Below are 27,967 nucleotides of genomic sequence, written 5' to 3'. Positions count from 1 at the left end.
GGTCGGCCAGGCCTCATGGTGGTGGCAGATGTATTCAATAGGAGACAGGTTATTGAGCCTCCTTGAGGCCTCGGGAACCCAATCCCCTGGGGCCGATTTCAAAATTGGTGAACCAGGCATGGGGACCTCCTTCTTTGAGCCTACTTGAGATCCTGGGGACACCATCCCCTGGGGCTGGTTTTCAAATTAATGGGCACACAGACTCCATCCCCCGAGGCCTCTAAAAATAACTGTGGAGGGGTGGGTGCGGGCTACTCCCTGAGCCTTTGCTGAAGCCCTTGGACTCTACTCCTTGGGGCCTGTTCAGTCACAGTGCCCGGGGGACCCCATCCAACTGGACACCAGTGTTTCTCTGCTTCGGAGACCGTAGGCAGGGAATCTCCTATGTTACCACCTGTCAGAACAAGGAAGGCTGCCCCCAAGTGGAAGCATAAAAGTTTCTCCCTGCCTCTCACGGGCAGAGAAAAATAGAATTGCTCCTGCCTGGTGGGAGCAAAAAAAGAAAGCTGCTGGAGTAATACGGGCTCCTGTTGCACCTGGAATGTGTGCCGAGCAGGAGAGCCAGTGGGGTGGTCCATGGCACCCACTGTCCCCAACATAAAAGTTACTGTGGGGTGGCCTGGATTGAGATCTCTACACTCAAGCTGAACAGCATAGAGCTTCAGCTTGGAGTGCTTTAAAAAAACATGGTAAGCTCTCTAGGGGTTATCAATGACCCAGGATACTTATAGTATTTTTTTTTAATGTTGCTGGGGAGCTACTGTGCTCCGTGAAGCCCTCCAGGACATTAAAAGAATGCTTGGTGGTGCCCTTGCCCCTTCTAGGGCACCATCAGGATGAAGAACTATTTCTAAAATGCTTTCACAGGGCATTATTGGGCACTCCTAGCCTAGAACAATGAATAATGAATCATAAAATAATTGTGGGTGCTGTTGGGAGCCGGACATTTTACTTTTACCTTGGGTGCCCCAGATCCCGCCTGGGTCTCACACTTTTTTATTGTTTTTTTTAAAAGTAGGGGCTGAGGGGAAGTCTTCCGGTCCCCACAGCTCCTGACAGATCCCCAGCCAGCACCCATAGTGTGTGCTGCAGGAACTGTAATTATTTTCCAGTGGGTACCTCGGTACCCACCTGGGGCACCACTGCAGAGAAATTGTGGGGGCTGTGGGTGGAGCCCTAAGGCCTCCATGGCCCCTGCCACCTCCCCAGCCAGCACTCATGGTGGGTTCTGGTGGTAGCCGGCTCGATTGCATTGCTGCTCAAGTGAGAGATGCTTTTTTATCTGCTCCTGTGTAAGTGGGAGAAAGGTTGTATTCCCTGCCTAGAAAAGTGAGAGCAGGGATTCAAGTACATTACCTGCTCTCCTGGGTAGGGAAAAGCGGGATTCTGGGGGATGGGAACTCCAGGACCCTGTTTTGACCGAGCGCCAGTGGTGAGCTCTTACTGCTGATCTACAGCTTAGGGAATGGAGACCCATCCCCATTATAATTTAAAATGCCTTCACACTGGGGATGTCTCTCGGGGGCCTTTCAAAGGGAACCTCACGCCCCCTCTCAATTTAACAAAATGCTTCAGCCCCAGGGCATGGGGTCCCCGTAGGCCTAAAAATGCCTTGGGAGGGGGCGGCATGCTAGCTACCCAAAAATGGACATTGGCCACAGGGAATGCATGGTAAAGGCATGCATGGTAATGGCATGCGTGGTAAAGGTTGTGTGAAAAGGCATACTCATTAAAGGCATGTGTTGTATTGTCCTATAAAAACAGATTGTATTTTCTGCTCACTTGTAAAGTGCTCTAAAGCTTTTGGGGACAATTGATACACAAATCACACACTTCATTGGTCTTCTGCAAGAAAATTGTATGCAAGAGCACTATTATAGGAGATACTGTAGGAGACTAGTTCGAGCAGAAAATGTCCTGTTCCCGAAGCACAAGTCAGTTTCAAAGTGCCAGCCTTCCATATAGCTATTCCCTATCCATTTAAAATCTTCTTTTGTGTTTGTGGGTTAACATATGATCGTTTAGTATATTTTAAAGTCCTTGTCCATTACCTTTTCCTTAGGCACTGTTATTTTGTATGTAATGCCTTTCATCACATTTGCACTTGAATCCTTGCTTGCCATCAAGTCACAATTTGTGAGGCACACTGACTTTCTTGACTCAACCAATACAAAGTTACACTTTTATTTGGCGACTTGCAGTTTACCTAAAATTCCTGTAATAGGAATGGCTCAGTATGGCTGTCAGAAATTGCAAGACACATTTTGCTAGAAACCTTTAGCTTCCTCTACTTCAGAAATCAAAAATATTTTATGAGGTTTTTCAATTTATTTTAAATCTTATTCAGTTCCACAAAACACTAATAATAAATTGCTCATGCCTATTTGTGGTGAATATCAGGCAAATCCCAGGACAATCCACAATATAATTTTTTGGGAAAAGGTTTAGACATGGTGAGGTGCTGGACGATTTGAGGAGAGTTACTGATTTGCAAGTATGCCCTTTTCGAGACGAATAGCCATGGCCAGACAGGCCTTTTATTCCACAAAGCATTTCTTCGGTTGGCTGGAGCACTTAGAGGAACGTTTTGATAATCCCGGGCCGCTCCTGGTGTCTTTGTCACTTTTCCCAGCTCCTTGAGATTAATTGATCAAGCACAGGGATACTTCGGGAAAGGGAAGGGGGAGAAAGGTAGAGAGAAAGCAATTAGAGAGGAAGAAGAGTGAGAGGAGAGAGAGGGAGGCTGAATGGACAGAGAGAGAGAGAGAGGCTGTACGAGAGAGGCTGGTATGATCATTGTTGCCAAGGCTGCTTTTAGTTCATCCCTTAAAAGTTGGAAACAAATATACTCACCATTTGTGGTCAGGACCTGGTCGAAATAAAGCTATGATTGGTTGAAAGAATGAGAGAATCATGACGATGCACCCCATTTCAGCATGGGCACCACACCACTGTGTTTAAAAGAAAGATATGGTTAGAAAGGATTTAAGATCGTTTTTAAAGTATGCTAATTAATGTTCCAAACTTACATTTCACTAAGAGCACCGTTGAAACTAACGACCATGTTGAAATTACCTAAAAGAAGTTCTGAATTTACACGCTCCTAACATACCCATTGAAATTATCTAGTAACATATGCTTCGGGTCAATTTGCATTGGGGGGGGGGGGCGATTTAGGAAGTTATATACATTTGTTTGACCTCTGAATCTTTGCTGATTGGAATATACTATGTGCAAGTGAAACAGAAATTACACTAGTTTAATTCACATAATTTCAGGAATTTCACTTGAAGGTTCTAACACGAAATTCCTGAAATTATGCTATTAAGCCACACTGCATAGAAGCACACTTTTAGCCACCTAGCAACAAAAGTTTCATCACCCCTTTCTTGGCTTAAGCAGGCATTTCACCCAGACTACAGGATCTTCTTTGTAATGCATCCTATGATGAATTTGATATGTCTTCAAATACTACGAGTACAGAACTGAAAAAATGTGCAGTGCAATAAAGTATTAGAAGAGAAGAGAGACCACTCCTAGCCCAAATGGTGAAGGGTAACCTCTCCGCCAATCTGAAGGCCCGCCTCATTTTGAGTCAGCAGACCTTCAGTATGTTGACGGCCAACGTACACTACCGGCGGCCCAAAAGAGTCTTTGCCATTGGTCCACCTGGCCCATCAAGAGTGGGCAGTCAAATGTTTCACTGTACTCACTGCAAGGTCAACTATGCAGTGAACACAGCAAAATTACCCCCACGCCATTGAGCAAAATTCACATGGCAAGACGGTCTTTGCTTTTATTTAATTTATTCCCGCTTTTTCAAAATAAAAATACAAATTAAACGTTTTACATACTGCTGCACCATGTTGACGGAGCCAACCGTCCAACTTTCAATGCATTTACAGGAACCGCCATGATGGCGGTTCCTAGAAAGGCAAGAGATGTCCGCTGGCACAGCAGCCTTCTCTATATCTGGAGAGTACTCACTCCCTCAGGGCGAAGGAGTACTTTACTCTGTCGTTTCTGACAGAGTAAATTCCCATCCGCCAAAATCTAAGGGGCATATTATCAAGGACGGCGTTAAAAATTATCGCGGGTTTAGCGGCAGAAAACTGGCGCTAAAGAGGCGATAATGGGCTTGATAATATGCCCTTGAGAATTCCGATAGAAGTCCATGTTCTGGTGTGCACATTTTTCTGCCGCTAAACCGGCGACAATTTTAACGCCGTCTTTGATAATATGCCCCGATATTTTTTACATAAAGAGGTAATGTTGGCATTACGATATAGATGGAAAGGAACAGACCTTTAGTTTGTACTTGACAGGAAATATGGCACAATATATTCTACAAAAGAAAACCTAAGTGTACGAGTGCATCGTTTGCTGAATTTTACTAGTGATAGATGTCTGGCATCATGTAGCCTCTGTGCTGTTTGGATTGACACCATCTCAATAATTTCGATTTGCTCTACAACATTGAGCTATTGCTTCACAGGATCGGGTTGTCGGTGTTCTACTGCCATCTTGTGTTCCTATGAAACATGAGCGCCACTAACTTGATAATAAAAACACAATATCAAGACAAATAGTGCAATTCATTAGAGATGCGCAGTTCATCTTTTTAATGTTTCTTTTTTCTCCTGCTGAAGCCGATGGGATGGATGCCTTTGTATATTTTAAAAAATTTCCAAAAAGTAAGGTTTACACACCTCAATTATTATTAACAAGAAGACTTTGTTCCATTCAGCACTTCTGCGAGCTTTTAAGCACGCTAATTCATAGGCGTTTATATTTCCTACTTTAATATTGTTCAGTATACTGACCTAGTAAGGATGTAAGACTGAGTTGGATTTGTTAGAATTCGTACTAGTGACCTGCAACATTTACCTAAATGTGCCACCTTGAACTGTAGCACTATTTGCAAGATATATGATATATGTAAACAATGTCTGCCCTAATAGGTTTCCACCTACGCCTGGACAGACAACTCTGGCTGCTTGTTATTCGCCTGTTCTGGGCTGAGATTACCACCCAATGAAGGAGTACTTGTCGCCTTTACCTTACATGAGGGGGTGGAGAACCATATGACTGATATTACGATTGTTAAATTACTGCGAAGAGTAATCAGAAACAGAGGTGGATATCTCCGCCGCCTGGGCCTCCTTTAAAAGAAAATGGCGCAGCACGGCGCCGCTATGCATTATGCTTCACTGAGCTGCGTAATTTTCAAAGCACGTGGATGCGTCATATTAACAACAATAAGACACATCTGTGTGATTTACCCTGCGCTGGCACACAATTGACTGCCATGCGCCAGAGCAGGCAACCTTGCGTCATTTTGCAAAGGTACCTGCATTGTGAGAATTATTGTTTTTGTGCATGAAGGGGCACCTTCCTGGACAAAAACAATAATTGATGGCATTATCCTCTTTCTATGCGTGCTGCAGAATGCAGCATGCATAGAAAGCGGAAAAAACGAGGATAAATAAAAGTATTTCTCCTTGTTGCACTGCTCTTATGCCTCCACTGGGGAGACGCATGATTCTGATGCATTCCCACCTTTACCAACAGCAACACCCATAGAATGCACGTTTCACGATGAGTAATGCATGAAAGGGATCCATGTGTGCAAGGTCATGAAAAGTTACGCAGGATGACTTTACGTGGCCTTGAGAATATGGGCAAGCCCATTGTGCCACTGGTGCTCCAAAAAAGTGAAGCACCTGCGGCACAATGAGCTTGTAAATAACGCCCCCTGTATGTAGAATGTGCTGTGGTGGAGAATGGAGAAATGTTGTTTATTTGACCAAAATCATACACCACTGACAAATATTAACCCTGAAAGCTCATAAATACACCACAACCATGATCTCTGCCCTTTTCCCATTGCATTGCATTTGTATTTATTGTTGCATCATTACAGTTATACAAACAAATCATCTGTCGAAGAAAGATTACGTTTAGAAAAGAGCTCTCAATTCATGTCTGCTTAAAATATCCAGAAAGCTTTAACATTTCTAAAATAGTTTGTTTCATTATCGAAAACAAACCTGCAGAACTTTATAAATCCCTTCCCACGACCCACCGTTTTAGCAGAACACCTTACCTTTGTATATACCTTTTATAACTTAAAGAGCCACTCATGAAACTTGGTGGAATCCTCATCTTTCCAGTGGGTTGTAATTATGCAACAAGCAACCAGGATAGCGCTAAACCTCCAGACTCTTATATCTCTGCTTCTTAACCCTAGGGAAGATATTTACAATAAAATATCGGAGCGCAGTGTTACTTCAAAATTGATAACATCGCACTCTAATATTTTTTAAATGCAGGGATGCGCCGCATTGGCAAACAACCAGCACACCCCTGTGTTTCCCCCATTGCTGGCGCTAAAAAAAGCTGCCTAGTGCCAGCGCAGGCACCCTTGCGCCATGTTGCAAGGGGGCTTGACCTGCAGGGGCAATTGTTCATGTGCAAGAAGGGGCACCTTCATGCACATAAGCAATCTTTGAAGGTGATTTACTGTTTTAATGTGTGCTGCAGAATGCGGCAAATATAGAAAGAGTAAAATACGAGGAGAAATTAATCATTTCCCATCATATCGCTATCCTAAGACCAGGTTTTACATGGCCTTAGTTTTTGGCTCTGCCCCATCTTGTAAATATGGGGCAGCCTTAAAAAGCAATGGCTGTTGCTGCAGAACGCCCACTGCAACACACATGAAGTTTGAAAAGGAGCCTTATTTATAAGGCAGAGTTAAACTAGATTAAGTGGCTTAACGCTGCTTTGTAAATAAGGAGAAGGGGAAATCGCCACCAGCACGTCACTAAAAGTGATGTTTTGGTGGCGATTTCCCCTTGTAAACATGCCCCCAGATGTCTACAACTACCTGATAACACTAATTTAGTGAAAGGCAATGGGGGTGCAGTTCCTTGAGAAACTGCACACACATCGCCTTTCGCATATCCTTGGAGCATTGTGCAGGACCTCGTTAAAAAGCTCTCGGTTCCCCCTTTTGTTACAAGAACACTAATTTAGTGTCTGGTGATAAACTAATTCCAACAGAGTTGCTAATAAACCATATGACCTTTCCCCATAATTCCTGTATCTCGGAACAACTCCAGATCATATGTACCTGCTTCTTTGCATTTGGGACAGGCATTACTTTATTATTCGATTGACGTAATCAATCAGGGGAGTGATGAACTAACCATTGGGCGTAGATCTGCATACGCTTAAAGTCGGTGGGGCCCCAGCAGTGCGTTAATTTTAAATGCGGATATTTATTCCCACTCTCTTCAGCTCAAATTAATGCCTAGTTCTCTAGCCCAATTATCTTGTATTGTCGCAGACGCTGATTCTGGATTTTTTAATCCATCTTGTCCGCTGTGAGTGCTTTCTAGGGGAAAAGTTGGAAGCATATGGATCCTGGGCCATATCCTTAGTGCTTTCTAAGTGTGGATACCAGTATTTCTTTAACAAACTTATGATTTGGAAGTAGACGAGCTTGTTCTCAATCTTTTTTTTATTAACCCCTTCCATGCCCATGACGGAACGGTTCTGTCATGAGCATCGGTTGCGCTGTGCTCATGACGGAACCGTTCCGTCATGGCCCCGCCCGCGCTCGAACCCTTCAGCACCGCGGGGGAATTCCCGCAGCGCTGAAGGGGTTAAAGAACCAGTCTTCATTTATTCCTAAACCAGCCTTTTTCCATCTCAGGGAGATATTCACAAGGAGGTGGTGGAGAGAGGCGTTCTCCTTCTTGGCTTAACGCCTCTCTCCGCCACTTCCGAAACGCAAGACTGCACCATATTCACAAGGATATGGTGCAGCCTTGCGTTTCCCCCTGGATGGTAAACAACTTAGCACCAACGCAGGCACCCTTGCACCAGAGAGCAAGGGTGTCTGTGTGTAGGGGAGGATTGTTTATGTGTGGGAAGGTGTCCCTTCCTGCATATAAACAATCCTAAAATGCCATTTTGTAACTTCCATGTGTGCTGCTATGTGCAGCACACATGAAAGTTACCAAATGGCATTTTAAAAAAAGGTTTGTTTATGTACAGGAAGGGACACTTTCCTGTACATAAACAAACCATGGCATTTGCTATTTCCATGTGTGCTGCACATGGCAGCACACATGGAAAAAGCAAAAAAACGAGGAGAAATAAGGCATTTCTCTTCGTTTCGCCTGTTTAAGACCAGGAAAGCCCCATGAGAATATTTTCTCCAATCTGGGAGGGCCGTTCCCCCTTCTCTCCAGAAGAGATTCAACTTCCATTGGTTTAGCTATCTTATAATCTGCATTAAGCAGATTTATTTGATAAAAATGTTTACGTTAAGTAAATCCTTATCTGTCTTAGGAAATCATACTAGAATTGCCCTTCAAAACGAAGGAGGTATATTACTGCCCTTGAAACAATTGTAAAAGGCAATTGTAAAAGGCAATTTTATTTGCTCAATTAAATATTGATGCCATTCACCTAGAAATTAATCTTCTCCAGCCGCCTTGCATTTGGGGAGATTCTTGGCCACATTCTCTAATTTCTCTTGACTTTTTGGGTGTAATATGTCAAATGCCTAATATGTCGTAAGTGACATGATGATGATTTTTGGCAAGAAATTTTTTTTTTTATCATTTGTGGAACTTAAGACCTCCGGGGGAGGTATTACACATTATGACTGTTTGCGCCAGATGCACCTTTCAAAAGGTGCACTGAGCGCAAACAGTGATAATGAGCCCCATTATGGTGAATGCGCTGTCCTGGGGGCAGCGCATTCATGTGAAAATATGGAGCAGCTGCTCCATGTTTTCATTGTGCAGGCAGCACCTGCATGCACTTTCAAAGGGGATGTCTGGGGGGTGCATGGGACCCTCTTTACCCCCTGCAGAGGGCAGCTGTCAGGAGGTGTACTGACAGGGCGCCACCTTTTAAATGCCGCACTGTCAGTGCTCCTTCGGAGGGCTTCTTTGAATCTGCGACAGGGTCTGTAATATTGCACGGGCGCAGAGTCAAAGGAATGCCCTCATTTGCATAGGGCACGCCCCTATACAAATGAGGGAACAGCCTCTATTGATAGCTCTGGCTCTTTAAGTGCGCCAGTGCTATCGGTGTTATAGAAGGGGATGCACAAGCATCTGCGTCCCCTTCTATAATACCAAAGTGCCCCGAGGACGGGCAAAGTTGGCGCAAACACCTGTTGCGCCCCCGGGGCACCAACTGTAATAGGACCCCTGGTATATTTTACAAAAATGGCCCAGAAACTTCTCTCCATTTATTGCCCCGTTTCAGATAGCATAACACTGTTTGGGCCCTTTATTTTGTTTATTATAGTTTGAGATCTGCGGACTTTAGTCCGCCAAGTTAACAAGTTCCCAGATGATTTCATTCTTTATACATCTGTTGGTTGAACATATTTGAATTAACATCTTCTTCCAAAAAATATTTATCAGACTTTGATTTGCTATTTCCCTTTTCTGTTAGTTCTCATTGCTACTTTTTCAAATTGAATATTTGTTTGGCTAAGGGAAGTTGTTCCCCAAGGAATTGAAGATTAGCTCTTTAAAGTTATCTTATATTATCCTAGAATGAAATTACCGCCCCACATTGTGGCTTTATACGATTAGCAGATATTTTCCAGCACTGGAGTATCCCGTTTTCAGAAAAAAAATACAGTTTTGATTGCCATCTGATCTATAAATCCATTCTGTTCAAAGAGTGCCTTATTGAAAAAATATCTGTAGGGAAAAGCTGGAATAGATAAAAGATCTAAATCAAGAGAGCCTGATGTGTGGTCAGAAAAGCAATGAAGGAAGCAACTCCCTGATATTGTAACTGAAATCAAAAATAATCTATAAGAGAAGCTGAATGAAACCGATTGGAGAGAAAAGTATACCGCCTTTCATATGTGTTCGCCACTCACAAAGGATCTATTAACCCAAGCTCCCCGTTATGTTGATTAATTGTATTAACCACCTTTGGCTTCGTTTTCAAACATTTAGGTCTGCTTAAATCTAACTCAACAGATTGGGAGAGATAAAAGTCGCCACCAATTATTACAGATCTAGGAAATTCCACTAAATGATCTATCAAAACATTTATTACTTTAGGATCATCTAATGTAAGGCCATAACATGAAACAACTGCCAGAGAATGCCTCTTTAATTCAAGTTCTGCAATTGCTCTTCCTGTGTCATCTGCAACATTGCAGGTAGTCAAAGCAACCCTTGCACTACATGACTTTGTGAATGGCAGGCACTAGCTCAAGTCAATCAGAATGCAGTCCAATGCATTCAATAGGAGAGGACTTGTCATGATGAGAAGATAGACATTTTTGTTAATTTTGCAGTGTATATCACTTCAGTGAACAACATGGTCTGCTTCCATGCATACCTAGTTGAGTGCAGCAGGTGGCATATGGCAGTAGCACACAAACTCTTTGAATGCTTTGGGAGGAGGAGATACAACTATGGGGGAACTTGAAAAAAATGACAGGACGGGAGGAGGTGAGTGAAGAAACACTTCCCAGGATACACATGAGATGGACATGGATCCCTCCTTCATCTCACCCATGCATTTAATATATCCTCTTCACTTTCCACCCTTACCTGCTATGTGTCATATCAGCTCCAGGGAACACAAGAATCATGTCAGGGAAGAAGAAAACACCTCTAGCATCTATTTATTTAATAGCTCCCCATTCATATCACCATGTCCTCCATGAGCATACATATCACTCTCACAGTTAAGCACACCTCTCGCAAATATCACTCACACACAACATCACCTTTCCTCTTACATTGAAAACTGACTATACTAAGGAGGAGATTGCTGCAGGCAGGGTGCAAACTCAAGCTCCAGTTAAACTTGCGATGTGAAGGCCGCTGATACCATTTCTGTGTGCGGAGGCACTTGATAAGCCTACTTTGGTGCTTCCTCAGTGCGGGAGGAGATTGCAGCTGGCGGGGGCTGCAAACTACAAGCCCCAGTCGGACTTGCGGTGTGAAGACCACCTACACCATTTCCGCACCCTGGAGGTGCTTTATTATCCCACACAGATGTTCACGCAAGCATGGGAGGAGATTGCTGCAGGTGGGGGGTGCACACTACAAGCCCCAGTCAGACTTGCAGCGTGAAGGCTGCCAATACTATTTATGTACCCAGAGGTGCTGATAAGCCCACTCTTGTGTTTCTGAAGCACGGGATTTGCACTATTCATACCTGAGTGTATGCCCGGGCCAACAGCGCGTCCATCTGTACCTGTCTGCACCCATCTGCTCCAATTGGCAGCCGGCTGAGACCGGACTGGGCCCCCTTGCCAACTCTTGGCTTGTTAGCCCCTACCAAGGAGGCCCCATTGAGAAGGATGGAATGGCGCCAAGGACGGCACAGCGTAAGTCATCCAACCTAACATATCTGTCCTCAGCCATGGGTGGAAAAATTGTTAATGTAGAGGAGGATCTGGCCCAGGCTCATGGCTATACCTGCGTAACAAACCCCAACGATGTTGTTACTTTTGACTCTGGTTTGGCAGCCATTATGACTCAGACATAAGAGGACACAAATATCGAGTCACCCAAAAAAGGCCCTGTCCAGATTCAAGCAGTCATGCACCGGCTCCCGCTTTCACCCAAATTGAAATTGCAGGCCCCCAAGAGAAAAAGAAAGGAGCAAAATGGTCCAGACAGCACACCCTATCCCGCCATAAGGTGGTGAGACATCTGCCTAGTGGAGTAGACCAGGCCGGTGGATTTGTCAGCACTCAAACCCTCTTTGAGGATTGAGAAGCTCGTAACAGAAGTTTTGGAGCCTGTTTTTATGTTTGCAAAGACTAAGCAGTTTATCAGAGACCAAATATGGGTAGCATTATCAAAACTATTAACTCCACCATTGATCACATCAGGGGGGCTTACCTACAGGTCGGACAGACAGGCTCCACTCAGGGCTTCAGTAGCCAACCAAGGGCCCTCCAGACCTGTGGCTGCTTTGTCCCCAAATTTAGCTCATGACAGGCAGCGGTCAAAACCCATTGATGCTGGTGGGCTACCCGCCATGGGCAGAGTGAATGCAGGGACAACACCCCCAATCTATGTCACAAGAGAACTGTCACGATTCATTACCTTTGCTCTCGTGCCTTCCACCAGGGGGCCTACTTGTGGGACTTTCCACTGTTATAATAAGCTGCTGGACCCTCATCTTCATGCACATACTGACATCCAGCCATTTGGACTCTACTTGGAAATGGCCATCCATTCCCAATCCATGCCGGGTTTTGTGGAAGCCAGCCAGCTCATGCTTGAAGCCAGCCTGCTCATGCCTGAAACTCCATTACCTATAATTCCCTTCTCACTGCTCCGTCTCCACCCCTGCAGGCCAAGGATGGGTGAAGTTATCCAGTTCACCTGTGGCTGGCTGCTGCTAGCCTGCTCACACCTGATGCATATGATTACAGTGAGCTCTTTTAAGCCTCAGCTCCCTTCAGTCCAGCGTTGGTCATTGTAGCTGTGTACCGGTGAGACCGATCCTTGTTTCCAGTGTTTCCTGACCTTTTGATATCCTTGTTTCCAGTGTTTGCTGAGTTTAGTTATTTCTTGTTCCTGAGCTGCTGCTGTTTTCCTTGTTCCTGAATTAGCACTACCTGCAGTGCTACCTTGACTCCTGAGCCTTAGCATTCCTTGTTCCTGAGCTGCAGCACTATTCCTTGTTCCTGAACTAGCACTGCCTGCAGTGATACCTTGACTCCTGAGCGTTTGCTAAATTCTAGTTCCTGCTCCAGCACTGCCTACAGTGCTACTTTCTTTTCTTGATTCCTGGACCAGCACTATTCTAGTATACCCCTGTAGCCTCCCCTTCTTCATATCTTTTTCCAGTCCCTGCTTTTCTTCCCATTTCCTTGGTTCTAGTACCTAGTTTACAGTCTTTCTGTTCCTGCTGTATTGCTTCTATTATCTTGTATGTTTGTTACTTACTTTTTGGCAAGTTTGCCCTGTGATTTCCTTCCTTTCCTGTTAAGCACTCCTCCTTGCAAGATCCTTGTCGATTGTGCTTGTATTGAATTCTAACCCCTTGCTGTTACTGCCTTGCGTGTTCCTGTTTGATCGCCAGGATCAGTGGGCACAGCTGACAACCTAGGTGGTGTTTCTTGTTCACTGTGAGTATTGTCTTTGAGTTACATTTTTAACATCACCATAGGTATCAGCTCCACAGACCCTGTCTTTGCATGTATGTCCTATATATGGGTATTTGCAGTCAGCATCTGTAACAGTAATTGTGGGTGAGGAACTTACTGAACTTCAGTTTTACAGTGTGGAGCTCCCAAGTGCTTTACCCCACATTCCCTTTATTGTTAATGTTGTTTTATATAAGTGCCTTGCACATTCGTCCTGTGTGTAGTTATTCTGACTTTTAAATCACCTCATGACTACCTGTCCTTTCTGAGTCTTAGCCATCTTGTTCCTTCATGCAGGCTTCCCCTTTGATCCCTTCTCTCCTTTGACTTCCTGTATGATGCTGGGAAGTGCTGTACTCCTCTTTCTGTGTACGTTTTCTACCCCGTCGCCAGTCCTTACCCAAGTCCCTGACTGTGTTCCAGACGTAGTCCCGGACAGTCCCTGACAGTTACTCAAGCCTCCCTCTGTTTCCTGTCAACCAGATCGAACCCTCCGATAGGTATAAGACCACCAAAGCTACCATCAACCTGCCACCGGGAATTGACCCCCTATGTTGCGGAGGCAACTACCTATGTTGTGGTACTGGGGAATGTTCCCCTACCCCACTCAGACTCTTTAGAGAACTAGATGTAACTCAAGAACAAGGGATGCACTGGTTGGGTGTCTATACAACTGTGGGGGTGCATCTCGGTCCTTGGATTAGCTTGGTTAGAAGGGTGCATTGGATTGGAAACACCTCAAAGTCTTTCTCTGGAGACTGTGTGTTTCTCAATTTTAGTAGGTTTTATATAGCAGGGTGTGTTCTTGCCTCAATTAGACAAGATACAAGAACAGGAATCTCAGCTTTGCCCCTAAGATTCTTCTACAGGCTGGACCAAGTGACCCATTGTCTAAGACTTATTCCTTCTCAGCCTCTCGAATCTGAACATGCGGTTAGAAGCTCCATTTAAGGTGGAAACCTCCAATTGATTCCTGCCACTTTGGCCCCTGGACACGTGTGACTGACTGATCCAGCCGGATTCCATCCAGAGCCCCTCATCTGGTGCATCTGTTTCATTAGTGGCTGCTATAACCAATTGCCCCCTAAAGGTTTTAGACTAATTAGCTGGAACATAGCAGGTTTTGGATCTAAACTTTGTGATCCAGCCTGGGCTAGTTTTGTGAAACAGTTTGGAGTGGTATTTGGCGGTCTGCTGAACTTATTAGTGGACCGCTCCCTTTCATGCTCAGCCCCGCGCAGTAGCTGCCACCCCGTTGCTGCTGATGACCTTCTGGTCTGCAGTTCGATGCCCTCCTTCATCCTTAAACAAACACAAAGAGATGGTGGACGGAGTGCTGAAACTTTTCAAACACTCACCCCCAGTCACAGATCTGTGTTGAATCCATCATCATTCTTTAGCTCACTACGCCCCCTCAGTTCAGACCCAGCTATATGCAAATCAGCCTTGACCCTGTGCCTCATGGGAACAGTCCAGCCTGAACTGCCAAGCCAGGTCTTCCCTGAACCGGAAACAAGCATTCTGGGACTGGTTTCGGGGTAACATCCCTCTCCAGCCAGGCTAGCTTGAATCCAGTGGCAAAGTGAGCAAGGGATCCACATCTGGGCATACCCTGCCAACTTAGGGTGAACAGAGCAAACAAAAAGAGATGATGGATGGAGTGCTGAAACTCCTTCACCCTTAGGCTTCCGCCTGTGACTTATCCCTGGTGGTCTAGTGGTAGAGGGTCACTGCTCTTCTGCTGGGCTGCCCTGTCTCTCTTTGTCTGCTTTCTTCTGCTTTTTCTGCCTATTCATTTTCTCTTTCTGCCTTTGCGGACTCTTTTTATGTCCCTTTTTCCACTTTTCTTTTTACTTTTGCCGCTCTTGCCCCTGTTGTCCCCCACGGCCCGCCCCCCCTCCAGTGACACATCTCACTCCCCGCATTCACGCCTCTCAGCTGTCCAGCCCCTCGCACACTACTTAATGTAGGCCGCCCAGTACCACGGACCCTGGTTCTCGGACCTTTCTCCGATATGAAGCCAGCACCCTCCTCGTCCTCAACACAGGATGCCACGCCGCCTGCCACCTCGCATAACCAAAGGGCCCCCAAGGACCCTTCTGCTGCTGAAACTGCAGCTGTACCATCACCATCCTCCACACTTCAACTTCCCTTGCCACACAGCCGACCAACTGCACTCCTAACCAGCTGCATCCTCCTCAAGACGCGCTTACTCCACAAACCTGGCATAGAAATCTGGTAGCTCCTCGACTCTGTCTATCCCAACATTGCCTTCCTCACGGTCACCTGGACTAACCCCAGCTCTGGACTGGACATTGCCACAGACACCCACTCAAACTTCAAACTTCCATCACCCTACACCACCTCCTCCTCAAAACCACAAAGAAAACGCCCCTCCAAGACAGAATCAATGCAATGCACACAACAGCAAAGAACTCTTTGCCATTGTCAAAGAGTTCGCCCGGCCCAACAGCAAGACCACAGACATACCACCCTCCCAATACCTCTGCAACAAACTCACCACCCTCTTCCACCACAAGATCAGGCAGATTTCTGACAGTGTTGACACCCAACAGCCTCACACCACGCCCGACACCACCGCACTAAACCATGATGCACCTTAACAGATCCTGCTCAACTGAACCCCCCTCACCATAGACGACACTCTCAAGACTATGAAAAGCATCCACTCTGGAGCCCCCTTAGACCATTGCTGCACCACATCTTCCCCAGAGCAGCCACTTCCATCCCCCGGAGCTTCGATGCACCGTCAACTGCTCCATCGAGACCACCACCTTCCCCGATGGCTGGAAACATGTCAAGATGAACTCCGTGCTTAAGAAGCTGTGTGCCTACCCGACAGACCTCAAGAACTTCAGACCCATCTCCATGCTCCCCTTCCCAGCCAAGGTCATCGAGAAGGCCATCAACACCCAGCTCTCCAAGTTCATAGAAGTGAACCATGTCCTGGACATCTGCCAATCCGGCTTCCGAAGCAACCACAGCATGAGACTGCACTCTTTGCCGCCACCGACGACATCTGCTCCCTCCTCAACCATGACAAAACCGCAGCCCTCATCCTGCTGGACCTTTCGGCCGCCTCCGACACCAACTCCCACCTCATCCTAATCATGAGACTCCATGACGTCGGCATCCAGGACAAAGTCCTGGACTGGATCCTCTCCTTCCTAAATGGCTGAATACAGCGAGCCAGACTACCTCTATTTCTCTCAAAACCCACAGAGATCAACCGCGGAGTGCCCTAGGGCTCCTCCCTGAGCCCCACCCTCCTCAACATCTACATGGCCCCCCTCACGCCATGATCAGGAACCACATACTCAACATTGTCTCCTACGCTGACAACACCCAGCTTAATCTCTCTCTCACCAATGAACCCACCACCGTCAGAGACAACTTCCACAGCGGAATGAAGGCCGTTGCCACCTGGATGAAAGATAGCTGCCTCAGACTCAAGTTGGACAAGACCAAAGTGTTCATCTTGGGACCCACCCACTCGGCTTGAGAGGACTCCTGGTGGCCCGCCGGATTGGGAATCTCTCCCCACCCCACAGACCATGCACATACCTTCTGCAATATACTGGACTCCTCGTTCACAATGAAACAGCCAGATCAATGCCGTATCCTCATCATGCTTCCACATGCTCCGCCTGCTTCGAAAGACATTCAGATGGAGTGCCATTGAATTCAGAAAGACAGTCACCCACGCAATCATCACCAGCAGACTCGACTATGGCAACGCACTCTATGCCGGCATCACCCAGAAACTCCTCAGGAAACTCAAGAATGTTCAACATGCTGCAGCCACACTGGTACTCAACATCCCCTGCCGCAGCTACACTACTGAACACATTTGAGAACTCCAGTGGCTTCCAGGCAACAAAAGAATCACAATCAAGCTCCTCACACAAGCCCTCAACAACGCAGGACCAGAATACCTAAGCCACCACCCCACATTCTATGTATCCGCCAGACACCTTCACTCCGCCCAACTGGCCCTGTCCACCGTCTCACAGACCCAAAAGACCAGACCCAGAGGAAGATCCTTCTCCTACCTTTGCCGCCAAGACCTGGAACACCCTGCCACGCCAACTCTGGCAATCCCCGTTGCTGACCCAGTTCCGTAAGGATCTCAAGACCTGGCTCTTCGACTGAACCCCAGCGCCCAGATGGATCAGCAGCCTCCCCCCACCCCATCAGCACCTTGAGACCCTGACGGGTGAGTAGCTGCACTCCATAAACTGCTTTTAAGGTCAACAGGTGATAGATAAGTGAATGCTGAAGCATGCATATGTCTTAGATGCAGATTTAATGTTGGATACTTCTACGTGTTCATTGTATGGAAATGACTTGACAATAGTCATTTTTGGTGTTTATCTGTATTAGAATGGGCACAAGGCATCATTCATAATGTCTATGATCTGTGTCTAACATGACAGAGTTAGACATGGATGTAGGTGTTATGTGTATTAATAAAAAAAAAAAGACACAGTATCATAATTAAGTTATATGTTCATGGATATATGAACATGCCTTATAAACGTACACACGATTTATCATGACCAAGTTCCTCTATGTCAACATTTTTTACAATGCATTTAATACATTTAAGAAAAAATATAAAACACAAATAAAAAATATATGACAACATATCTTCAGCTACACATTTTAGAATACAACTTGCAACTTGCAATACTGACAACATGGGCATAACAATACACATGAAACCAGATGAATGGCACTAGAAAAACTTGCAATTTCATGAAGAAAGAATACTTTTTCTATATGATAATACTTACCACAGAGCTGTTGCTCATGAGCCTACAGCTGAGTATGGAGGTTAAAACATGCTCTTTTAAAGACCCCAACATGTGCGGTAGTGAGAGCCTTGTGTTGAGAAGATTCTCCCTGTACATCCTGGGCCTTCAGATGTGCCCAGTGCCAAAAGTCCTCCCAGCAATTGTGACACTCCCTGCCTACACAGGGTGTGTCTGGGTATATCGTGTCAAATTCCTATTTAGACTGCATTGCTCAGCCTGTGTCTGGTCTGGGATATACCTGGGGACATTTTTGAAGAACCCAATCTCCGACCTCTAATTGCTAGTGCAAGAAGCTGGAGGGTTTCTTTTCTTCCTTTTCAGACATTTTGGGGACTTTTTGGGCAAATAAATCAGTTGGATAGGTGAGGACTTGTTAGACCTGACACCCTTGAATGGTAGTCACCCAAAGCTTTTGTTTAACACCCCCTGTTTTGCCGACTTTGTTTTTGTTGGCTTTAGGACTCTGTGCACTTCACCCTTGCTAACCAGTGATAATGTGCTTGTGTTCTCTTCCTTAACATGGTACAATTGGACTACGTTTGTTTGCCATATTTAATTTACTTTTAGGTCCCTAGTAAATAGTACTCCATACCCAGAGCCTGTACATTAAATTCTACTAGAATGCCTGCAACAGTCATTGTGCCACTAACCAAAGTAGTCTTTTCAAACATCTTTCAGAACTGTCATTGCAGTCTGTAGTGTAGTTTTAAATTGCTATTTCGACCTGAAAATAAACCTTTTGCGATGTCTGAACCTTCGTTTGTAATACATATAAGTCACCCCTAAGTAAGCCCCAAAGACTCAAAGGCAAGGTGCATTGTATTTATAAAGTATGATATGTGGATTTAAGTTTTACATGTCCTTATAGTGAAAAACTCCTAATGTTGTGTTTCACTTATGTAAGGCCTGGTTCACCCATATGATAACATTGGATTACCTTATTACACTTAATAAGTGACAAATTAAGTTTAGGAGCAGATAGAAAGATTATGCTTATGCGCAAATGAATGCAACTTAAATCTCTTGTTAATGGCAAAGTCAAATTTCAGGTCACAATTCTGAAAAAAACACGTTTCAAAAGTTGGCATTTTCTTGTCTTTGCCATACTGTTCTTATCTGTTCTTATCTACAAGTAAACAATAAGCTCTAAAGGCTCCCTGCAACAGCCCAGCTGACCTGCTGCAACTGAGCCTTGCTGGCCTCTGCCAGTGATGCCGCCCTAGTTCCTGGACCCTTGTCCGGCATCAGAGTGCCCTCTTCTTCGAAGAAAGGGAGAAACTGTGAAATTTGGACTCTTCATGACCACAAACAGGCCCGCTCAAGACTTTGCCACCAGCAAAGACCGACAATGCGAAGCTCCAGTGAGCTTGACTCTATAGCGACCGCCAGCGATGACTGACAATGCAAGATCTGCACTTCACCCTACAATATAAACAGCCCGGGGTGACAGCCAACATGCAACTCCAGCAACCATCGTCCATGACACTTGGCCAAATCTTCAGGCTACAGCGATGACCGGCTGCGAAGCTCTGCCTTCTCTTCATGCTACAGCAAAGACCATCTGCAACACTCTCCCTCACCATGAATTGGACTCTCCATGAGAAGGTAACGTTTTCAGCTGGGCCATCTTGGTCTCTGTATCTGTCCCGCTCTATCGCAGTTGGCCTAAAGTTGTGACTTTTCCTCGGTCCAGCACAACAAGATGACCTTGCATGGTTCTTTGCGCTTTTAGGCACTATTGTTACCTAAAAATTAACATTGCATATCTCTTGTTCTACAAATTTCTGTTGTTCTGGTATCATTTTATTTATTATAAATGCCTCTAATTTTTCAAAATTGGTGTATGATTTTGTCGTGTTTTCACAAAATTACTGTTTGCACACTGCATAGGTACTTAACAGACACATACCTTGAAAGTTAAACCTGACTGTTATTGTGCCAAGCTACCATAAAGTTGACCATAAGTTAACTTACTGAGGTTCACCTTGACAAGGACTGAGGTTGTTGCTTGAGAAGGGTCTTCACTCCTCTCAATCAAAAATCCAATGTCTTCCTGGACTCTATTACGTTCCTAGTATGGCTCAGGAAAAACCTACGCCCTGTTCCTGTATGTAGCTTCCTGTTTGTAATTGTGGGTGGGAAAAATCATTCCCTGACATACATCTCTGCTTCTGATACATAGGGGGTGATTACGATGGTGGGTGAACTTGATCTGCCCTCCACCGTAGAGCTGATTGAGACTGCCAGCCAGACATGCGGCAGTCCCACCACTGTGATTAGGATGCGCCTGCCATACTGGCGGGCGCATCCTGGGCCTTTAACATTGCCGGCGATGCTGCTGGCTGCAGCACCGTCCGCAATGTTAAAGGTGCCTGCATCGTATTTCCCTGCACCACATGGCAGGCACCATGCAGTGCCTGCCACTTGGTGCAGGGAAATGCAGGGGGTACCATGGGTACCCCCCAGTGCGGTGACACCCCCCCAAATGCCCCCATCCCAATCCCCGCTAGCCTTTCCATGGCGGCATTGCTGCCATGGAAAGGCCTCTTCCAGGACACAGCCTAATATGGCGGACGATGCCTGCTAGGCAGCGCCACCATATTAGTGGCCCTTTTCCGTCTGCCAGGCAATCGGTGCGATTGCCTCAGGCGGACAATCAGCAGATGGACTTTCCGTCCGCCACTGTACCCACCGCTATCCTAATTTGGCGGTGGGTAATTCACTATGTGATGGCAGAAGGACCGCTAACCATAACTACCTACTGGCAGTCGCCAGTAGGTAGTTATAGTTAGGATCTAGTTTCCATAGGAAAAACGCTTTTTTTCCCCAATAACTTTGGCTCCGTTTGATGAATCTTCGCAAACATTTTAAAACTAGTGTGGCGCTCCGGTCAGCTCCAGTCTTGAAAGTTTCAGGGTAATTTGTCAAGCGGGGGCTGAGAAAAAAAGGGGGTCCCAAAACGCGTTTTTGTAGTAATCAGGACATTGCTGGTGTGATGAAGTCAAGGTAGGTTTATTCCAGTAGTAAATAAACAAGTATAAATCTTCATCAACAGGTATATAACAGCAGTCCTACATATCCATCAACAGTCCCACCGGGAGCAGCCTGCTAGCTGCTCAGCCCCATTCACCAACTGTCATCCTCATCTAGTCACCCAAGCATTCCACTCACAGCACATACACCAAACATTCCACTCAGAACACTCACACAGGCTGAGCAGCTAGGAACAATTTATCATAAGAGATAGATAGTAATAGGAGAATACTACATATCTCTTTCCTTATAAGCGAAAGACGAAACTTAACATCTTGAAACTATAAACATAAAAGTATAAGATAAGATAAATAATCAAAACGTCTTTAAACTACAAGCATGAATGTATAAGACAAATACATGTACCAAACATCTTAAGGCTGTAATATAAACAGCAAAAGATAAGTAAATTAGTCAGTAACCCAGAGATGACAGAAACGACATCACGAGAGGGGTAGAGACTAAGCAAGATCAAAGGAGAAGAAAAAAAGGTACATTACATATGAAATACGAAATACCCATCTCCCCCTCTTAATAAAGGCAATAAATTGATAACAAAAACGTGTACAATCCCATGTAGGGAACACTCCATGTAAAGGTGTGGAAAGAGGGACTGGGACCCAAATTCCTGCCCCCACCCTAAACAGGGGACAACGTGTATGTAAATGTGGACAGAAGGGATGTGACCCAACATCCTGCCCCCACCCAGAACAGGGGACAACGTGAATGTAAATGTGGACATTAGGGATGTGACCCAACATCCTGCCCCCACCCTGAACAGGGGAAAACGTGAATGTGACTGTGGACAAGAGGGACTAATACCCAATGTCCTGCCCCCACCAACGAAAAAGGGACAACCTGTGATTTGTAAAAATCACACTATGTAAAGAATATAATGTCATGAGAACAAAGGAACTTGCACCCAATGTCCTGTCCCCACAAATTACAAGGGACAACTCTGCCAAGTAAAAAACGTGAATGCTTTCCCATGTGATAAGGCAAGCAAGGTCAAAACCCTGCAACAAAACTCGTGCATTGCAAGGGGACCACCCCTGCAAAATAAACTCGTGCGGCACAAGGCGTCTTAAGCACGCAGGAACCCACCCCTGCAACCAAATCAAAAAGACCACCCTTGTGTAAGGGTACAAATGTAAATATGGCATAAAGTGGGACCTAACCCTCATGTAAGGGAAGACTTACCCCAAGAAAAGGTTCCACCCCTGTGTAGGGTCCATGTGAAATTCAGCTAAACCCCTGTAAATAAAACTAAACATCCCCAATGTAAGGGAAACTTAAACTAATGAAATATGGAAGCTGAGCGCTATAAGCTGTATAATCAATTAGACATTCAATGCAAATTGTGAGAAATTGTCACCAGATGGCAGCATAACACAGAGGAGAGAATGAAGAAATGCATGTAAACAAGATTTCACAATTTTTACAATACTACGCTGCACTCGAGAAAAGAATGCCACCTCCAAAAATGAGTCACTGTTGATGTTGTAAAGACGTAAAAAATAGAAAGCACTATAAAGTAACCACACTGCCGCTTGTAGTCTGATCATGAAATGAATGTGGCTCCAATGTAGAAAACAGTACCTCAAAGCGCCGTACTGTAACTGATCTTCATCTTGATCAGGTCATCGTATCACAGAGTTGTTCCCAGACTCCGTACAGTTTCATTAAAACTTTATTGCAGCTGAACAATGTGACCCTCACGGGTATGTAGCACGCTCTACAAATGTACTGATTGATTGATTGATTGATTGATTGGCAAAGCGGGCACAGGCCTTGATAAAAGATGCCAATGCCAACATGGCGGCACATTCCCTGACGTTTGTGCCGGGTGGCTCAAAGCACGCTTGTACAGCATAGTATCCTTCTGCAGCACCAAGCGTCAGTTCGTCACAGAGGGAGCCAACAGCGCATCACCAAAATGTAGGTATGAGCTCATGCCACTTATATTTGTAACGTGAAGGTGGCGGTTGAACTGCCAAAAGAGGAGGTGACGGCTGGGGCGTAAAAATAAATGGAAATTAACTAACCACATAAGTCCAAACCTGAACAAGTAACACACATCTGGCATTCTTCATATGAAGTGTCACTGATGTAAATGTTGAGTCAATACCAGGGCAAATGTACACAAAGGAATCCATCACATTGAAAACTCATAGTTAGAAACACACAAAAGTAAATGTACGTGAGGTTTCTCATGGCAGTAACCAGTCCGTGACTAGACACAATCCAGTGGACACATTTCTAAAGACAGAAAAGGCTTGTGCCATTAATGTTTCACTTCTCCTTCCCTCCAGGGACATGCAAGGCATAGCTGGTGTCTGGCCTCAGTCACGTCCACTCACAGGTTTTTAATCTGTCAATCACCATTAACATAAAGACAGTCTGCTGCTGGTGATTTGGTTACCAAAGTCGATATAAATTAGATTGCGCACCTTCATGCTTGAATCTATGCAGATCCCGGTGTGTAGGGAACATGTAAGAATCCACTTCAAAGACAGTGTAGATTTAGTAAGATTATAAATTTAATCCAAGATTAAGGACCCCATCCATAAGCTGCTTGTCTTCCAGTCAGACTCTGGTATCAACTGTCTTTTCATCACAACCTAACATTCTAGTCACCTAGCAACATCTCATGGAAGCATGAGATGTGCAGGATGTTACAATAAACAGTAATCCTGTTAATACAAGCAAAGGTTACACTAAACATTGAACCAAATAGAAGTAATTGATTACGTTCGGCAAACATAGTCTTTTAGGCGCCTCGGTGCAGAAATCACCCTTGAAGATCTTCGTGTATATGGCAAGGACTTACCTTGAAGAATTTTTGTATTTTTATTTTCTGATGAAGAATCTGAATTTCTTGGAACTTCTTTGAGCCCTGTAACAAAGTCCTTTCTCACCACAACCACCCTATTCAAGTTCCAAACACGATGATCTGCAGTTTTGATCGCATTGTTGAATAACTTAACAACCTGAATAGGTTTCAGAAAAGCGCCTTTACTTTTACCCTTACTGGGATTCTTTATTAGCACCCAATCCCCTACTTTCACCACAGTTTTTTTTACTGATTTCTTTACATCATGCAAAATCTTCCTTTCTTCAATTTTCTTAGACTCTAACGACCTCCAGTCGTCCTTCTCATTTTCAACAAAATGATTTGGCTGTAGGTCATTAACCCAGGAAGGTGTAACTAAAGAGTTGGCACACCTACTCCTAAATAACTCAAAGGGTGTCCTTTTCGTGACTGCATGAGGGGATAGCCTATACACTCTAACTTTTTTAAAGACTTCTGCTCGCCGGTCTAGATCCGCTGATTTTGCCATTTCAATAGTTTCTTTGAGAAACCGGTTGAAACGTTCTACGAGTCCATTTGTCTCTGGGTGATATAGGGAAGACGTCTTGTGTTTGACCCCATGAGCACACAAAAACTCTTCCATCTCTCTTGAGACCAATTGTACCCCGTTATCAGTGAGTATTACATTAGGTATGCCTTCTCTATCAAAAATCTTTTAAAAAAAATCTTTAACATGTTTAGATTCAATTCCTCGCGCTATAGCTATTTCTGGCCAACGTGAAAAGAAATCAACTAGAACCAGAATGTACCACTCAATACCAGATACAGAAATCGGGCCTAGAATGTCTAGTCCAACTTCCTTCCAAGGAGCGTCAGGTCGGTCCCTTATTATCATGGGCTGGGTTCTAGGTTTACTCACTCTCTCACTGAGTGAACACTGCATGCAGTCTCTTATTTTCCGTTCAATTAATAAATCCATGCCTGGCCACCAATAAGAAGACCGCAAGAACTCTTTAGTATTAGAAATTCCTAGATGCCCATCATGTGCCAAAGAGATTAATTCATCTCTAAGTGAGGTAGGGGGAACTAGTCTTGCCCCTCTGACAAGAATGCCATCTTGATCCGAAAGTTGATCTCTGACATGCCAAAATGTGTCCACTTCCTCATTCTTACTCTTCACATTCCAACCCACTTTTAAACAAACTTTGACTTTTGTTAGTACGTCGTCTTCAAGAACAGACTTCAACCACCTTTCTTTCTCTATTATTCCCCCTTCAATGAAGCAAACCATTTCTCCTTCCTCCTCATCCTCTTCTTCCAGACTTGAATTATCACACACAACTAACCTTGACAAAGCATCAGCTACTTTGTTTTGTATGCCAGGAATATACTTGATGTCAAAATTATAGTCCTGCAATGCGACTACCCACTTTGTGATTCTGCTGGAGATTGCATCTATACCCTTATTTTTGAATATTTTGCATAAGGGTTTGTGGTCTGTCCTGACCTCAAAAGTACCTCCCCAAAGCAAATTTCGTACTTTCTTTATAGACCAGTGTACTGCTAGAGCTTCCCTCTGTATAACTGAATACCGTACCTCAGCACCTCTTAAACTCCTAGACAAGAATAAGATCACATCATCATCACCATTATTCCTTTGCATCAGAACCGCACCTAGACCTTTTACACTTGCATCGGTCACCAATACTGATTTCTTTTCAGGGTCAAAGCTGCTGAGTTTAGGAGCTAAATCCAGTTTCTTTTTAAGAAAACAAAATTCCTTCTCACATTTATCATCCCACACAAACTCACATCCTTTATGCAACAACGTCCTCATAGAGACACAGAGGGAGGCACAATTTTGCACAAACTTACTATAAAATTCAGCCATGCCTAGAAAACTTAACAACTCCTCTTTATTACTTGGAGAAGGCATCTTCCGAATGGCAGTTACAAAACTTTCCTTAGGTAACACTCCCCCTTCTCCAATTGTGTGACCCAGATAATCTATTGATCTCCTTTTGAACTTGCATTTTTCAACTTTAACTGTTAACCCAGACTCATCCAATCTCTTCAGTACCTCTAAAACTCTCTCATCGTGCTCATTATCATCTAAACCAAAAACTAGAATATCGTCTTGGTATACCCTCACGCCAGGTTGTCCCTTCAAAACTGTCTCTAATGCTCCCTGAAACACTGAAGCCGCCGAGACCAACCCAAACGGTAGCCTCAAGAAACGAAAGGTCCCAAAGGGCGTGATAAATGCCGTTAAATCCTTAGAACCCTCATCCAGTTTGATTTGGTGATACGCAGACTTCAGATCTATCGTACTAAACACTTTTGCCCCTTTTAGCAGCATCAGCATGTCTGCGATTTTCGGTAACGGGTATTTATCAATCACCACGCACTTGTTCAATTCTCTAAGGTCCACACATAACCGAAGAGAGCCATCAGCCTTCTTTGCGGCTACAACCGGAGCAAGCCATCGCGTTGCTTCGACTTCTTCAATAATACCCTCTCTTTTCAATTTTTCCAACTCCGTTTGAACCATTTTTTTGACAGCTACAGGAATACTCCTCACCTTACAACAAACTGGGTTGGCCCCTTCAATCAGGCGAATGCGATGAGTGTAACCTTTAAGACAACCTAGGCTACTGCCAAAAACTTTGGGGAAGCGTTCTGTCAGCATGCACGTAAAGTGGTTCTCGATACTAGTCTCTACACTGGTCACAGAGCTGGGTATAAAATTTTCCTTTAGCAAAATAGGTGGAGAAGAATTTGGATCTAAAGATTACACCAAGGTCTCTCTGGTGAAACCAGCTCAAAATGCTGTCACCTTTTTGTGATACATAAATTTTCCCACTTGTGAGTCTGTTTTTGTATTCAATCAAGCCCCAGAAAAACCCAAATAACTTGATGGGTTCACCTCCATAGGCAAAGGATCTAATGTCAGGTGAATACATTTTGATGTTATTTTTGATTTCATTTAAATAAAAATCTTTCGAAATTATGGTGATCTTAGCACCCGAGTCAAAAAGTACTCTTGTAGCCTTGCCCTCAACACATATTTCATCAGTCGGGCAGCTTTTATTTTCCTCACTCTGGACTACCTGGATTTGAATCTGACCGCAGTCAACCTCACTAAGGGATTCACAAGTGTCCTCCACATCATAGTATATTTCATTGACTTTGCCCTTATAATTTTTCCCTTTACATGCGATCGTAAAATGACCTTTCCTTTTACATTTACTACACGTGGCTCTCCAACCAGGGCATTGCTTATCATTTGCCAAATGACCCAGTTTACCACAACGAAAGCACGTCATTTTAGAAGGACCAAGCTTGATACCACTCTCGTTAGGAGAACCTTTCTTAAAATAATCCTTTTTCTCACTGTTAACTTTAGAATTTTCTTTGATTACTTGTACAGAATGTTTTTCCTTCTTTTCGCCGTCTTTCTTGATAACCTCTACACACTTCAAGGAATGTTCAATTCTTTTTGCAATGACCAATACATCTTCTAAGCTTGGTTCATCCTTCTGCCAAAGTTCTTCTCTGACACGCTCAATGTTACAACCTAACATAAACTGATCTCTAATACGATCATCCAGTGTAGAACCAAATTTGCACGATGAAGCTAACTTCCTAAGGGCAGTTATATAATTTTCAATGCTTTCATCTTCCATTTGTGATCTCCTGCCACAAGGGTACCTTTCAAGTATTGTACTCACTTTAGGCAGGTAGTGTTTATCAAGCATGGCTATGCATATTTCATACTCATTCAAATTGCGATCAACTAATTCAGGAAGGTGGTCAAATACCTCTTGACCTTCCGACCCCAAGCAGTGAAGTAGTAATGCAGTCTTTCTTTCAGCACTCAAGGAGGCTCCACAAACCCTGGCATATCTCTCAAACACTTTTCGCCATTTCTGCCATTTAATTGGTGGGTCTCCAGGAGTAGACAAAAAGAAAGGGGGTGCAGTTACATTTTGCATGCTGAAAATCCACCCGCAAATATGATAATACGTTAAATTATTATTTGAACTTTGTAAGACAAGCTAGAACTCTTGTTTTAAGTTTTAACCATATACAAGCGTTAAATCCTTCTATTCTTCA

The 27,967-nt window shown here is 44.4% G+C and overlaps 1 protein-coding gene across 1 annotated transcript in view; it reads right to left on the bottom strand.

Annotated features, from left to right (window-relative positions):
- Positions 1-27,967, bottom strand: part of LOC146834591 (ferric reductase 1-like) — a 285,647-nt gene that overhangs the window by 42,305 nt on the left and 215,375 nt on the right. Inside the window, exon 11 of the mRNA XM_085600125.1 lies at positions 2,854-2,951. Within this exon, the coding sequence (XP_085456251.1) occupies positions 2,854-2,951 (98 nt within the window). The remainder of the gene's footprint in view (positions 1-2,853; positions 2,952-27,967) is intronic.

Source organism: Triturus cristatus, chromosome 4_2 (genome assembly GCF_964204655.1).
Source record: "Triturus cristatus chromosome 4_2, aTriCri1.1, whole genome shotgun sequence".
In the NCBI taxonomy this organism is placed as follows: Eukaryota; Metazoa; Chordata; class Amphibia; order Caudata; family Salamandridae; genus Triturus; species Triturus cristatus.
This window is presented reverse-complemented; position numbering and strand designations above follow the sequence as displayed.